General features: G+C 50.6%; 4 protein-coding genes across 4 annotated transcripts; 2 read left to right on the top strand and 2 right to left on the bottom strand.

Moving 5' to 3' along the window:
• Positions 1 to 1,094: 1,094 nt before the first annotated feature.
• Positions 1,095 to 2,636, top strand: MRS44_016156 (uncharacterized protein; the record flags this gene model as incomplete). Its single annotated transcript, XM_046277805.2, has 3 exons — positions 1,095 to 1,195; positions 1,251 to 1,676; positions 1,736 to 2,636. 3 exons carry the CDS (start codon positions 1,095 to 1,097, stop codon positions 2,634 to 2,636), a joined length of 1,428 nt encoding a protein of 475 aa, XP_046125197.2.
• Positions 2,637 to 5,564: 2,928 nt separating this feature from the next.
• MRS44_016155 (uncharacterized protein) lies at positions 5,565 to 7,206 on the bottom strand (the record flags this gene model as incomplete). The annotated part of the gene is made up of 5 exons (XM_065617910.1): positions 5,565 to 5,568; positions 5,617 to 5,776; positions 5,831 to 6,486; positions 6,541 to 6,691; positions 6,741 to 7,206. 5 exons carry the CDS (start codon positions 7,204 to 7,206, stop codon positions 5,565 to 5,567), a joined length of 1,437 nt encoding a protein of 478 aa, XP_065473982.1.
• Positions 7,207 to 8,023: 817 nt separating this feature from the next.
• On the top strand, positions 8,024 to 12,602 carry MRS44_016154 (uncharacterized protein; the record flags this gene model as incomplete). The annotated part of the gene is made up of 9 exons (XM_046267961.2): positions 8,024 to 8,055; positions 8,110 to 9,037; positions 9,091 to 9,209; positions 9,346 to 9,477; positions 9,526 to 9,675; positions 9,729 to 10,300; positions 10,696 to 10,932; positions 10,991 to 12,456; positions 12,507 to 12,602. 9 exons carry the CDS (start codon positions 8,024 to 8,026, stop codon positions 12,600 to 12,602), a joined length of 3,732 nt encoding a protein of 1,243 aa, XP_046125202.2.
• A 953-nt stretch (positions 12,603 to 13,555) lies between these two features.
• On the bottom strand, positions 13,556 to 13,837 carry MRS44_016153 (uncharacterized protein; the record flags this gene model as incomplete). Its single annotated transcript, XM_046277807.2, has 1 exon — positions 13,556 to 13,837. The coding sequence occupies one exon, from the start codon at positions 13,835 to 13,837 to the stop codon at positions 13,556 to 13,558; it is 282 nt and encodes a 93-aa protein (XP_046125203.1).
• Positions 13,838 to 14,032: the final 195 nt, after the last annotated feature.

Genomic DNA, 14,032 nt, shown 5'->3' with positions numbered 1-14,032 from the left:
AGCCAAGTAGTTATATTACCTAGAGCCCATCCTACGGCAACTCTCAGTCTTTTTTAGCATTAGTAACTCGAACGTTATCAGAATCGTAAACCAATTAACTATGTCTCTTAGCTGTCCGCCAAATGTCTTCCGTTGGACATGCCCGACAATGTAACGTGACATAGTAGAGGCACATATTCTCGAACATCTTGACTGGGGAACTAATCTCAAGCAGTAACTTAATAACTGACTCGAATTTGGAAAACAATCGTTCCCAGAAAGGCCTCCAATCCGAAGTTCTGCACAATATTACAAATTTATTGGTGCATTTGTGGCTGGGTATTTGAAGCGTGATTCTCACACTACTATGACGAGTCGTTCTCCTTTCACCTCATTGAGTGAGTTTCATATCACCAATCCTATTTCAGCGATTGATTTTCCGTCAATGACTCCGCATCGATCTAATCATCGCGTTAAACTCATTAAAACGTATTTAAACCAGGGCGGTCCGCGAGACTCTAGGGTGGGTGCCTGCAAGGGTGGCAGGTCCCTGCCACGACAGTATCTCCACTACCATCCTGGAGTATGGAACCGATCACGGGTGTTATTCGCGGGATAAATCCAACCCCTGCACTAATATCCAACGACATGATAAGCGACCACGGAGTAGATAGAAACAGGCAGCAAGCATACGAGTCCTCAGGTGCTCAAGGCTTGCTTACAATCTAAGCACTAAGCTCAGGTTGTCCTAGCGAGGTCAAAGTCCGGGCTACCTACCCAATACCAAGCTAAGGAATTGCGCTTACATCACGTGCTGGCATTTTAGAATTAGCCGTGATTATCCCCCTGAAAACACAATAAAGGCTCTGCGGTGAGCATCAGCAGACTCGGCGGTCAACAACAATTGTCCTCATTCATCTGGTGAATGTTGATTCGCTGCGCCAAGTTTCAAGCTGGTGATCTCCGAGGCAATTGGTGTCAAGTTCTTTGTCCCCGTTGTGAAGTAACGAGACTCGGCAAAGATGCTTCTCGAGAGTTTGTCCCTATCAACCGCAGGGCTGGCAGTAGCCCTGACAGGACTGCTCTACCTGTTGAAAGCATGTCTCTTTCCAACTATGGATCCACTCGAGCCGCCGTTGTTGAAGCCAAGGGTTCCCATCTTCGGTCATATCATCTCTATGATGACAGAGAAAGCTGGGTTTTATACGCGTTTATTGTAAGCATTTACCCTTAATAACCCGTTGAGCTGATTTCTCCAACTCCAAAATTAGTAAGGAACGGCGCATGCCCATCTGTACACTTCCCATGCTGAATGGCAAGCTATACGTTATCAACTCGCCCAGTCTCATTCAGGCAGCCCTACGAAACAACGACATCTCTTTTGACCCCTTCATTGTTGAGTTCTCCAAGGGAATTTTTGGGCAAAACGAGAAACAAGTGGAAGTCATCAGCCGGCCGACCGTAATGAAGGAGTTGCTAGACATCATTCACTCATCTTTGTTGGGTGAGCCTCTGCATAGACTGAATGTGGTGGCACTCGAAAAGATGATGGGACACATCAATGTTATCCAGCCGAATAGCCCTGCTGCTATTCCAGACGCCTTCATCTGGATCCGCGATATGATGACAGAAGCGACAGCTGTTGCTCTATTTGGAAAAAAGAACCCCATCACCCCAGAACATGTGCACCTTTTGTGGTACGACATCCACCCTCCTTTACTCAAAACCCAAACAGACCGCTGATACTCAGTTCCAGGACATTTGACAAGAGTGCTACGCTGCTAGCTATTGACGTGGCCCCCAGTCTAATCGCAGGAGAGTCTATGGCGGCAAGGAGCAAGTTGAACAAATTGTTTCTCCCATTTTATGAGGCTAGATGCGAGGAAGGACCTGATGTCTCCGACATCATTCGGAAACGTACTGCGGTCCTTCGAGCCGCCGGCTACAACGATCTGGACCTTGCTGTTCAAGAACTCATGTTGCCCTGGGTCGGGTCGACCAACACCATCCCGACGCTATTCTGGCTCTTTGTGAACCTTTTTGCCCGACCTGAATATCTGGAACGCGTTCAAGCAGAGATCGAGGCCATCACAACCATTGAGGATGGCCCTAACGGAAGGAAAGCCTTGGTCGATTCTACCAAGTTCGAAAAGCACTGCCCTGTGCTCAACGCTTGCTATCAGGAAACACTTAGAATGTATCTTCACAGCGTTGGAAATAGGAGGGCCATGGACGACACTAAAATCCAGGACTTGGACGGCCGAGAGTATCTACTGAAGAAGGGAACCAACGTGCAATGGCCGCCAATGGTGACTCACTTTATCGACACGGTATGGGGCGACGATGCAGACACTTTCAACCCCGAGCGGTTCATAAAGCCCACTGCACAAGACGAAAAGGCGAGACGAGGGGCTTTGCTTCCGTTTGGAGGTGGACGTCACCTCTGCCCGGGCCGGAAGTTTGCTTTCGCCGAGATTCTCGGGTTCACTGGTGTCTTGGCCCTTGGCTTTACGGTAGAAGGACTCGCGTTGCCCGACTCGACCGACCCCATCTTCGGATCGGCACCAAGGCGGCCTGCATGGGGGGCGAGTGGCCCTGGTTTCAAGCTCGGTAGGAGGCCTGGCTGGGAGGATGTGACGTGGACCTTTAAGAAATAGGTTGGGTAGGGATATAGGAGTTAGAGTAATCTTGCCTACATGTATAATTTGTCCTTCTAATACGTTAGGGAACTATATTTGTTATTATTATCCGCAATGACAAGTCCGCGAGAGACCGTCATCCACAATAGTAAAAGATACAGTCATTAATACATGACGGTATCAAAACCCAATACCGTAAAATAAACCATCTTTATAACCACGAACTACCTCCAATTAGTAGTCTCTTTGCGTCTTCTCTTACAGCCCCGGTGACATCGCCTGCTTTCTCCAGTCACTTGACCATACCAACTCCTGTGCCTGCCCAGACGGCCATGAAGTCCTTGATAGGTGCCTCTCCCGAGCCCAATTGGGCACTTGCATCATATACCCTTCTTTTCACCTCCTCAATTAACATGTACAAGAGTGACAATACTTGCACCGTACGCATGTCCGTGGGCTCCGACGTCACTTCCCTGTAGAACTAGAGCGTCTGCTAGATATGAAGAAGTCTTGAGTGATGAATACTGAGGGAGGAATTCCAATAGCACTTGTACGTTCCACCAACTACATTCTAACTACCACCTACTTGTACGTTTTGATTGACCACTACAAATCCTCACCAAGAAAAGATTGCTTACCATCCTTACGCAATCCTGCCAAGCCATGGTTAATTTCAGCTAGCCAAATCTTCATAAGCTGAAGTGTCCCCGCAGGCTGGTCGTATGGTGCCTTTACTCGGTGGTTAGATGTGATTGGGGATAGAAAGTAGCAAAGGTGACTCACCATACGGCCCGCTTCGGCCAACTCGGCATACCAGAGCTTTTCACTCTTCTTAACCCTTCCTCCAGCATAGCCAGCATTGGTCTTGAAGGGCAGTTCTTCAAAGGGGGCGTTCTTGAACAAGGGCCTGCCATGCCAGCGCATGTTATCCAATGCCTCGCCAACACCCTCGAGGTTGACCATTATGTCTGCATCACTCGCCGTATACAGCATAGGGACGACTCGGTCCTGAAGGATGGTTTCGGTGTGCTTCAGACTATTCATAACCAAGTCGCCCGACGCAACGAGGTTCAGATAGGTCTGGGAATCCATGAATTGGTAAGAGTCCTTCTTTCCTGAGGTCTGATTGGTGATATCCAAAAGGTCTTCGAAAATAGGCTCGGTATTTATCCAAGCTTCCATCTCGTCCATGATAGGATAGCATTGACCAGGAGCAGGACAAACCATCCGGCGGTCATACTTGTTGACTGTCTGGGTGTAGAGATAATCAAAAATACCTCGATGGCAGAGCTTTACCACCTCGCCACACATGATGCCATCTTGACTGGCGGTGTCTTTGTCCAGCTGGTGGCTCCGGACGATCCCCTGACCCTCAATGCCTTCACCTTGATCCGAAGCAAAGTCCATTTGACCGGGTCTTACATCAGAAGCCGCAAAGATATCCGTGAGATGTTTGAACTCGCGGCGGCCAAGAAGATAGAGCCGTGGGTTCAGCTGCGGCCAATGCAGGAAGCCAACGAGGCAATTGTGGATATGGAGAACGGGCTGGCTAGATATAGATACGTCTTGACCAACGAAGGGTTTGAGGAGAGACACTGACCTAGGATGGGGGTATGAAGGATCAATAAAAATATCGAGCGCTAAGTGCTCATGCCCCTCTTCTCCAGTGACTGACAAGCGTGTTGTATCCGCCCGTGACTCGGTAACAGCCCCGCTGGATATCTATTCGTAATAGTCGAGTCGATTTGACGTCAAGTTGCAATTCTGACTCACAATAGTATATTTGTAAATCGGAAAATCCCATTGCTGCTTCCTACAAAGGGTGCTAGCTTCTTGTACGTTATCCTAGGGCTGCTTTCACCTTGATAAAGGCTACAAAGGGTAAAAAATAATGCTCTCAGTCCGAACAGATCTCGTCTCCCAGTGGCACGACCATGATCCAGTCCTCTACTAATAAAGCTTATATTCAATGGGCTTGAAACTTCCGGCATTGGTCTTCGGCGCAGAGCATGCTGTAAGGCCGATGATCAAGTCCATCTCGGCCACAAAGTCAATGTGGTCGCCGGCCTTGCTGATTGGAGGCTTGATCTCCAACGCGCCTGTCTCTCCATCCACGACCACGTGCATGAAGATATTGAACGGGGTCGTGATGCCCTCTTCCGGAATGCCGAACTTTGCGAGGACATGGGCAAGATTTCCATGACACCCTGGTAATTCCTCGACGTTGTCATACATCAGGCGGAAAGTGGCTTTGGAGCATGGGGTATAAAGAAAGTCATGCCTTCCCACCGTGTCCTCAACGATGCGGAGCATGACGTTGCTTCGATTGCTGTAGAGCTTGTCGCCCGTAGAGAACAGGATCTTGGAACCGTAGTCAAAGGATCGCCCGTTGCTGAGAGCTTCGCGGGGATCGTTGGCGCTAAAGGCTACGAGGTCTGCGACGGAGGCGCCCTTGGGGTCAATGACGGAGAACCTCTGGCCTTTGGCGACTTTGAATGCGGTGCCGGTTCGAGGCGCGATCTGAACGGCGCCATTGGGAAGGGTCTTTACCTGTTCAGACATGATGGTGATGGTGATTGGCAAATATGTTGGTTAGCAGCAATAGAAGAGGTGCAGCTGATGGTCTTCTCGGACGTCTAGACTGCGGCGTTATAAATAACTATGTACTTGCAGAGAGAAGCCATTGGGCAGGTGGGTAATGGTCTTATCCGAGGCCTCTCCGACGCCCTTGTCGTTGCGCCCTGTCCATGACATGCACAATGCAGATGCCACCCCGGGCCCATGACGGAGCTGGTCGGAGTAGCTTCGGGGAAAGGTTTCGGACCGGAGAAAGCAGTCGCATTAATCCAGGAAGAGATGATAAACTATCGAGTAGGCAAGGATGAGCCAGTAGGTGCATAGTCTACATTATCTACTAAAAAAGACATACCCTAACTTCGATTTACTTCACCTATGAATAGATAACATACAAATCCTTCAAGCTCTCTATAGAGTATACCTAAACCCCTCTCTATCTTCACATAGTCCCTCTCCCTTGTCGGCTCGCTGATTCTGCCATCGAAGCAGGATCATGGTAACAACGGCAGTTAGCACAGCGGCGATGTTGATGGCCATGACGGCAATAATACCAGGGAGATAATTAGGGGCATCTTGTTGGCCTACTCCAAAGTTAGCAAAATCATTGGATAGCGTCGGCCAACCTGAGAACTTACGGAAAACCATGCTTGAGTAGATTCCACCAACACCACTCATGCTAATGAGGATGGCGGTTGAGACAGCTCGTCGGGAGTCACCAACGATATTGTTGGCCTGCCATGCGAGTGTTGTTACAACGAGACCGTTGGCTCCAGCAACACCCAGGAAGGTGCCAATGTATCGAGGAGTTGGTGAGTCCAGAAATCCAGTCATGCAAAGCCCGATAATACCAATCAAGCCCTGGAAGACAACGAACGGGCCACGCATCTTCATCTTGTCAGCGAGCCATGAAATCGTCATGGCCTCGACAACCGAAAAGAGGGAAGGTGGTGTGCTAAGAATGAAGGACATCTCCAGAGAGTAACCAAGACCACCTCGGAGGATGAGTGGCAGGAAAAAGAGGAATGCGTAGACTCCGACAGCACCGGCCGCGTACATGAGCGAAAACGCCCAGGGCTTCCAGTCAGCAGCTGTCTTTGCAACCACCTTCAGAGTGACCTTTTCGCGCTCCTCAGGTCCACGGTCGGCTGCGAGTCTGGCCTTGACAAATGCTCTTTCTTCGGGTGTGAGGAATGTGTTGGCGGACGAATCGGGGAAATCGACGATAATGAACCATGAGCCGATGCCGGCTACGACCGTGATGGCACCTTCGATGATGAAGATCCATCGCCACCTGGACATTTGAGGGTCAGTTTGTGTCTTGAATAACCCGAGGGGGAGCAATTACCCTTTGTAGGAGTGATGCTTCGAGATCTGGATGAGGCCATAGGCGAGGATGTTTGCAAAGGCAGACAGAGCAGACGCTGTCAAGAAGAATCCAGCCATTCGTTTCTGCACCTCGTACCGTCTGTACCATGAAGAAACCAGGTAGACACAGCCTGCGAGGGCATTAGCAGACGTGTCGATATTCCACCTCAATCAACTAACCTGGAAAGAAGCCCGCTTCAAAGACACCAAGTAACGATCTCAGCACCGCAAAGCCCTGCCAATTATGAAGGAATCCGATTCCAAGCGAGGCTAGTCCCCAGGCCACGGCTAGAAACGCAAGCCAGTTGGCAGCTCCAAGTTTGTGAATGAAGGCGTTGCTAGGGATCTCAAAGATGATGTAGCCGATGAAGAAGACCATCAGTGAGATAGAGGCGCGACTGCCCTGGTCAAGGCCAAGGTCTTCATCCATACCGGAGATGCGCGCAACGGCAACATTGGATCGATCGACGAGGGCGATGGTGTAAAGACAACCGAGGATGGGGAGAAGTCGCCAGTCGACCTTGCGCAGAACCCTCTTCTCGAATTGGACGTCTTCTTGTTGATTGCCTCCGGTCTCGGCTCGTTCGACTTCTTCCTTGGACATGTCGATATTATCGTGATGGGAAATGGAGTATTTGTCGTCCATGATCATCGGCAAAGCAGATTGTCCTGCTGGCTGAAGTGAACAATGTAGGGTAGGGTGGATGGTGGAGGTGATTTAAGATGAGTCGCGAGCAAGATTTAAATACATGTACGCGCCAAAGAAGAACTCATGACAGAGAAGTGATCCATGGTCTCCTTGTCCTGTCCGAGATTTCTGCACCCTGACATCCCTGGTGTTGCTGTGTGCCATCGGCTAACGATCCCGTTGTCCATCGGCTATGGAATGTTCGGCTATGGATGCCTTTAGCGACTGTCAGTTGACCGAACCACTCGTGAGGGGTAAACCAACTAGTGAATGGTTCTGTCCAATCAAGGATTAAAGATAAGAAAGCTTTGATAAGTGACTCGCTTGTGGGCAAAATTTCTTAGCAGTCAAAGTACACCCTCAAGGATCCTGGCCCCTCGTACAATTTCCCTTCTGGGAATAGACTGCCCTTGAGGAAATCCAACCAATCGGTGTCCTCTCGCCCCGGATCTTCGGGGCTTGACCGGCCCTTTCATCCATGTTTTGCGGGGCCCCGGATTTTGGGCCGCGGACCGATCTCGCTCATCTTTGCGCACGCACGTTCATCGCCCTTGCATGACTCTCTTTGGCTCTTCTTGCTGTTTTGTTGGTGTCAGTTGACTCTGCAGATATGGAGCCTCTCAGCCAGCGCCCACCAAGCTCGACACAAACACCCAATGCGGCGAGAAGAAGAAGAGGGACAGCATGTGAGCGTTGCAATCGGCGCAGAACCCGATGCGACGGATGGACCAACGGAGTTCCTTGCTCGGCGTGTAGAAAGAGCAACAATCAGTCGATGTGCGTCCTCATTCAGTCGAAGCGTCGAAGGTATGATCTCTACGAGTCGCGCCTGATGATCTTGTCATCTGACTTTAACTCCAGAGGCCCGGATGGACGGTATACCTACCAGGATGATAATGAATCGCATCAAGGTCTCTCAGTTGCCAATTCTGAGCCACCAGCACCTCCTTCTACAATTACTCAACCACCTGATCGAGATGCTGCGAGTTGTGATGATACGGCTGCCGATTCACGTCACCCCGATGGAATCGATAGAAACGGCCCCTTTGATTCGGAATTGCCATCTGAAGTTACGACTCCCAACGAAAGACCTAGAGTACCCCATACGCAAAATCCAACATCACCATCCACTGTTCAACCAAGTTTTGTGGGCGAAAGTTGGTACGCGTCCTACTTTATGAGAGGGTTTGCTCCTGGTTGCACCAGTTTCCACCGCCCAATAGATGACTGCAACCAGACAGTTCAGAACGTCTCTCGCGATACACCTAGGCAAAATTGTCCCAGGAGATCACCACAGCCACGAGGCCGAACCGAGCTATCAGACCTACCACGCCCCGACTTGATGGATCGGCTCATCCATGCATACTTTGACCGATTTCACACCTTTTGCCCGATCGTCGGGAAGGAGCCCTTTGCTGCTTCGCTTCATGATGGGACCGTATCTGGAACCCTCTTGCGCTGCGTGCTCTTCGTCGCTTCTCTGCATTGCGACGTGGAGATACTGCATGTCATGGGTCACAGCACTCGATTGGATGCCAACTCCGATCTCTTCAACAAGGCCAGCACTTCATTCGACGAGGACACACAATCTGACCGCACAAGCATGGTGCTGTCCTCATACCTGCTTCACTACTGGTTCGGTAACCCTACCTCCTACCGTGATGCGCATTGGTGGCTTGCAGCTGCCATCAGGTCTGCACAATGCATGGGCTATCACAGAAGCACCAAGGATAGCCAGATGCCGCCCCAGGAAAGGTTGCGATGGAAGCGTATATGGTGGTGCCTCTACGTGAGTGAAAAAAGGTTTCCTTGCGCCAAATACTGGCTAACAGATACTATCAGATCCGCGATCGACAGACCTCCCTCTCTACTGGCACCCCCATGGTCATCAACGACCTCGATCACGACGTTGAAGAGCTGGTGATGGAAGATTTGTCAGACGAGACTCCAGAGACAGCACGGTATATAATCTCACAGATGGAGTTGAACAAGACCGGTACGAGACCCTTAAGCCAGCTGATGGGGACATGGTGCTAATGGAACAGCGGCACGACTGTATTTTCTTCACTGTTCACCGTCACGACTCCCTTTAAGCAGGGAGACTTCTGTGCGTCAGACTGCCATGGAAGATATCCAGATGGCCCTCCAATCATGGTACACGACCTCTGAAGGAATCAACGTTTCCAAAAGAGACCACCATTTGACGTTGACCCTGAAAGTCTGCTACTAGTGAGTTTCTTTTTGAGTCGCCCAGATCATTCTGCTCACGTTAACCAGTTACTACTTCATTAACCTTCTTCAGCGCCTACAAAGACAGTCCAACCGGGGCGGCGACACTAAACCGATTCTCGATGCTGCTCTTCAGGTCTTTGGCCTGGTGGAAGACTCGCTCCTGTACTGGACGCCAGAGCATTTCCCCATGATTTAGTGAGTGTTTCATTAGTTTATCATTGCCTCGTTGCGCTGACTCAAATGGCAAGTGTTTCTGCTCTGTTCTCTGCCATGATAGCAGTCGCTGCCGATGGTAGCATGTCTCCGCCCAGAAGTGACCAGCTCCTTTGCAAGATTCGCCCAGGTCTACTGGCCCTCAAGCAGTTTGAGTCAGTCTATAATCTGGCTCGATGGATTCGAAACTTCTTTATGGACATCTTGAATCGTTCCGAGCCACATACTGGTGACAAGACTGCTCAGGCCCAAGAATTGATCGAACCACGCCGAGCTCAGGATGGGCAACCCATAACGCCAGAGAGCGTCGCCCAAGCCCCCGCGGAGAACACTGTAGCAGCTACTCCAGTACCAGCGGAGCAGCCTGACTATTCGACCCCAAGCTTAAATGTTGAAGACCCGAGCTTTCTATTTGGGCATGATGCCCGTGAAAATGAGTGTCATCATCCAGAACTGGCACGCGTTGGTGGATTCTGGCCGGCATCCCTGGTGACGGGCATCTTTTCCGGGACTCATAACAGCGACGTGATGGACTTCCCCCAGCCTGATTCCCTTCAGTATCAGGCCATGCACTTTTTGGCCGACTTGGGCATAGCGAGTTCGGATTGTGTGTAAATAAGTAGATGGGCTCTTTGGTCGATGACCCATGTTTTCACGGGGTGGAGCTTTGGGAGGCCCTAGTCACCGAATAAGCAAAGTCCTAATTCTTGCATTGCGACTCATCAACCTTGAAATCCGTACGGTGGTTCGCCAAGACATGAGCCTCCTCCCTGGATAACCGCCGAACCGAGGCCCGGGCCTCATAAGGCCTCATTACCCCACAAACTACCCATAGATGAATGCCTGCATCGGAGTTCGTCAAGCCCACTCGCGTCATCGCGTTGTCGATGGATTCACGGAGGGTGGCTCCTCCATAGCCGAAAATCTTGCACCATAGCCGAAGGCCATCACCGATCTCCACAGTAGAGCGGGTCTGGATCTCATCTCAGAGCTTCGTTGTAGATTTAAGTAAAGACGAGCTGGTACCAGAAGTTGCCATTGGGCCGTTTCTCCCTGTGGAAGATCTTCTCCTTGAAGCGGGCTTTGAACTCTTGCACACGATGCTCACTTCACATGGACATCGCGCGTCGTCTAGACTTGGCGGCTTACTTCTCCGACACGCTTCCCGACAAGTCCGACCTCTCTCGACTTCAAGTAGACCATCGCCGAGACCTAACAAGGATTTCGGAAAATATCTCGGTAAGCATGAAACCTATCCCATGTCTTATTGTAACTAGTTAGGCTCATAATATGACAGGGCTGTTTTCTTTGGGGCTGGCAGTAGCTGGTGTTACGAGTTTCACAGTATTGGGCCAAACAGCTCGACAGACATCAACATTACCACTTTCCGGAACCCCCAAGATAAACCACGACACCTCAGCAGCGAACATCAAAGCGGCCTGTGCAGAGTTTGAGCAGATCATTGGGAAAGATCACCTCTCGACAGAAAGAACCGATCTCGTCACTCATTCTGGATCAGATTATCAGTCATATGCCTGGTCTGAAGAGAGTGCCATCCTTTCGAATGTCATCCTCTATCCAGAAACAACCGAACAAGTTTCACAGATCGTCAAAGTATGCTTTCGCCGCCGTTTACCAGTGACGCCATACTCTGGTGGCACCTCAATTGAGGGCCAATACATTCCCCAGTTCCAAGGCGTCTGCATCGACTTCACTCGCATGAACCAGATCAAGGAGATAAATCCTGTTGATCTCGACTGCACAGTGCAGCCTGGAATTGGGTGGGTGGATCTGAATGACGAGTTGGCGTCGCACGGTCTCTTCTTCCCGCCAGACCCTGGCCCAGGCGCCATGATAGGAGGAATGGTCGGGACTGGCTGCTCAGGAACTAACGCAGCTGCGTATGGAACCATGAAAGATTGGGTTCTGTCGCTCACGGTGGTACTTGCTGATGGGACCATCATCCAGACAAGGCAGCGAGCAAGGAAGTCCAGTGCTGGTTACGATTTGACAAGGGTATTTGTTGGAAGCGAGGGAACTTTGGGACTGGTCACTGAAGCAACCCTGAAGCTGGCGGTGAAGCCTCCACACGAGGTCGTGGCTGTCTGCACATTTCCCACACTGCGTGCCGCGGCATCTGCGGTACGTGAAGTGGCCTCGAGCGGTATCCAAGTGGCAGCAGTCGAGATTCTCGACGAAGTCCAGATGAGGAACATCAACCTAGCTGCCCTGACACGACTCAAGTGGAAAGAAGAGCCTACGCTATTCTTCAAGTTTGCCGGCAGTGACGACTTCATCGTCAAGCATATTGCCAAGAAGGTTGGAGAGATCACCAAGAGAAACGGCAGCTCGACATATACCTTTGCCTCTGACGAATCCGAGCGCAATGAGCTGTGGTCCGCGAGAAAAGCTGCTTTGTGGAGCATGCTTGCCCAGCGTCAATCGCCAACGGACAAAGTCTGGACTACAGATGTTGCTGTTCCGCTGAGCAGACTCCCGGACATTATCGAGCTCGCCAAGGCTGACATTGAAAAGTCTGGCCTTATGGGTTCGATCGTCGGACATGTGGGAGATGGGAACTTTCACACATTACTCTTGTTCCCGGAGGAGAAGAGACCTATTGCTGAAGCGGTTGTACATCGGATGGTAGATATGGCGATCGAGATGAAGGGCACCGCAACTGGCGAGCATGGAATTGGTCTTGTGAAGAGAGACTATTTGGAGAAGGAGCTTGGGAAAGAGACTGTGGACACCATGAGGGCTGTGAGTATTATCCCGTTCCCAGAGATGCCTGTTTGCTAATGCCCCAGTAGATGAAGAGCGCCTTCGACCCAATGTGTATCTTGAACTGTGACAAGGTCATCCGTATGAAGCCAGTGGAGGAACAAGAAAGTCAATGGAGACCTTGAACGATGGATAAGTGTGATACTGAGTTTGTTGTTGTTATCAAGCCACTCGAAGCATGCCAGGCAATGTGGCAGCAGAACGGCTGGGATTGTCAGCCCTAGGAAATACAACAAGGTATCATCCGGCCTATGTCCTCTAGCTGGTATCAACGTTACGTCTCATCGGGGAGGGTTATCGTGTGTCACGTGAATACCGTCCTGAGCAACTCATGACCTAGAATTACTTTAGGCACAGAGAGCGAGGTTGTGACCATAGAGGTAGATAAATTTTGGACTACCTAGTCGTCTATCATGGTCCTCCGAAATAGCCGGGTACGAAGCGCTGCATTTGGACTTATTGACGCATCAGGCGCAAAAATCCCTCTTTTTCCAGCAATACTCGTATTTAGAGCCGTGAATGAGGCCCACCTTTGTTCCTGACCAGTCTGCCTTTATTTTTAAGCTTACTATGATGCTTAGCTCTGCAGGGGACGGATGCAAGCTGTGGCCATCAAGGTAGACGGGTAGTTGTGGCGTTCCCAGCCTTCTGATAGTTCATGTCCATGAGCCCACCAACATGCTTGGCCAGGCACCTGCCTGTCTTGGTAGTTAGACCGTTCCTTGACGGGTGGATGAATCGGAGGCTTGGTCCTTGTAATGGAGTTGCGACATCCAGGTACCTGGTTATGAGTATGGGGCAGTTGAGTCAGTCCGGACCGAGTTTATTCATTGGATCTCTGGCTAAGTATGTACTTCATAAAACGTAAAACGAGCGACATCAATCATGAGATGAACAGAAATAAAGATTGCAATTTTCAATCCCCTCTTCCTTTTATCCCTTGTCGGCCTTGTCGTCACAAGGCAACCAACGAGAAGTGGGTGTTCGTGGGGCTCTCTCTTCGCTTGGGTGTCGACCTTGTCATTAGGTTAGCCGACAGTCCGGGCAACTGGCAATCCTTGTTTGTGTCTTACTCCACCTAGTGTGCGTGACAGTGCCAGCCCTGATCGGCGGCATCGGGGCAAGTAAATCCATGGGTGCTACCGATGAGGTGGCACTCCTCTCCGCAGAGCGCGTAGACATCACCCCCGAAGACGGAAGGGCAGCAGAAGTACTCTGCGTCGCCGTTGTAAGTGTGTTGGCTGCAAGACAGTTCCGGGTACTCAATGGGGCAATCGTCGCGGCGAACCAGGGTGTTGGCTGGGAGCGCCATGACGGCCGAGAGGGAGAGGCTGACGAGGGCAAGGAAGGTGGTCTTCATCTTGAGATTTCGTTAAGAAGAGAGGAGAGAAAGGTGATTCCACTTGAGTTTTGGATGAGGCTTGGTTGTTTCTTTCCATTACTTTGCAGGATTATTCTCTTCTATTTGTACTCAAGGGGTTGAACCATGATCGGACCGTCGGCGTGTCCAAATGCAACTTGATGCGAGCAGCAGAACCACGAACAGTATCGAGCT

Source organism: Fusarium solani, assembly GCF_023522795.1.
Source record: "Fusarium solani strain SB1 chromosome Unknown bctg00000012, whole genome shotgun sequence".
Taxonomy (NCBI): Eukaryota; Fungi; Ascomycota; class Sordariomycetes; order Hypocreales; family Nectriaceae; genus Fusarium; species Fusarium solani.
The sequence above is the reverse complement of the archived record's forward strand: the minus strand, read 5'-3'. Positions and strand labels throughout refer to the sequence as shown.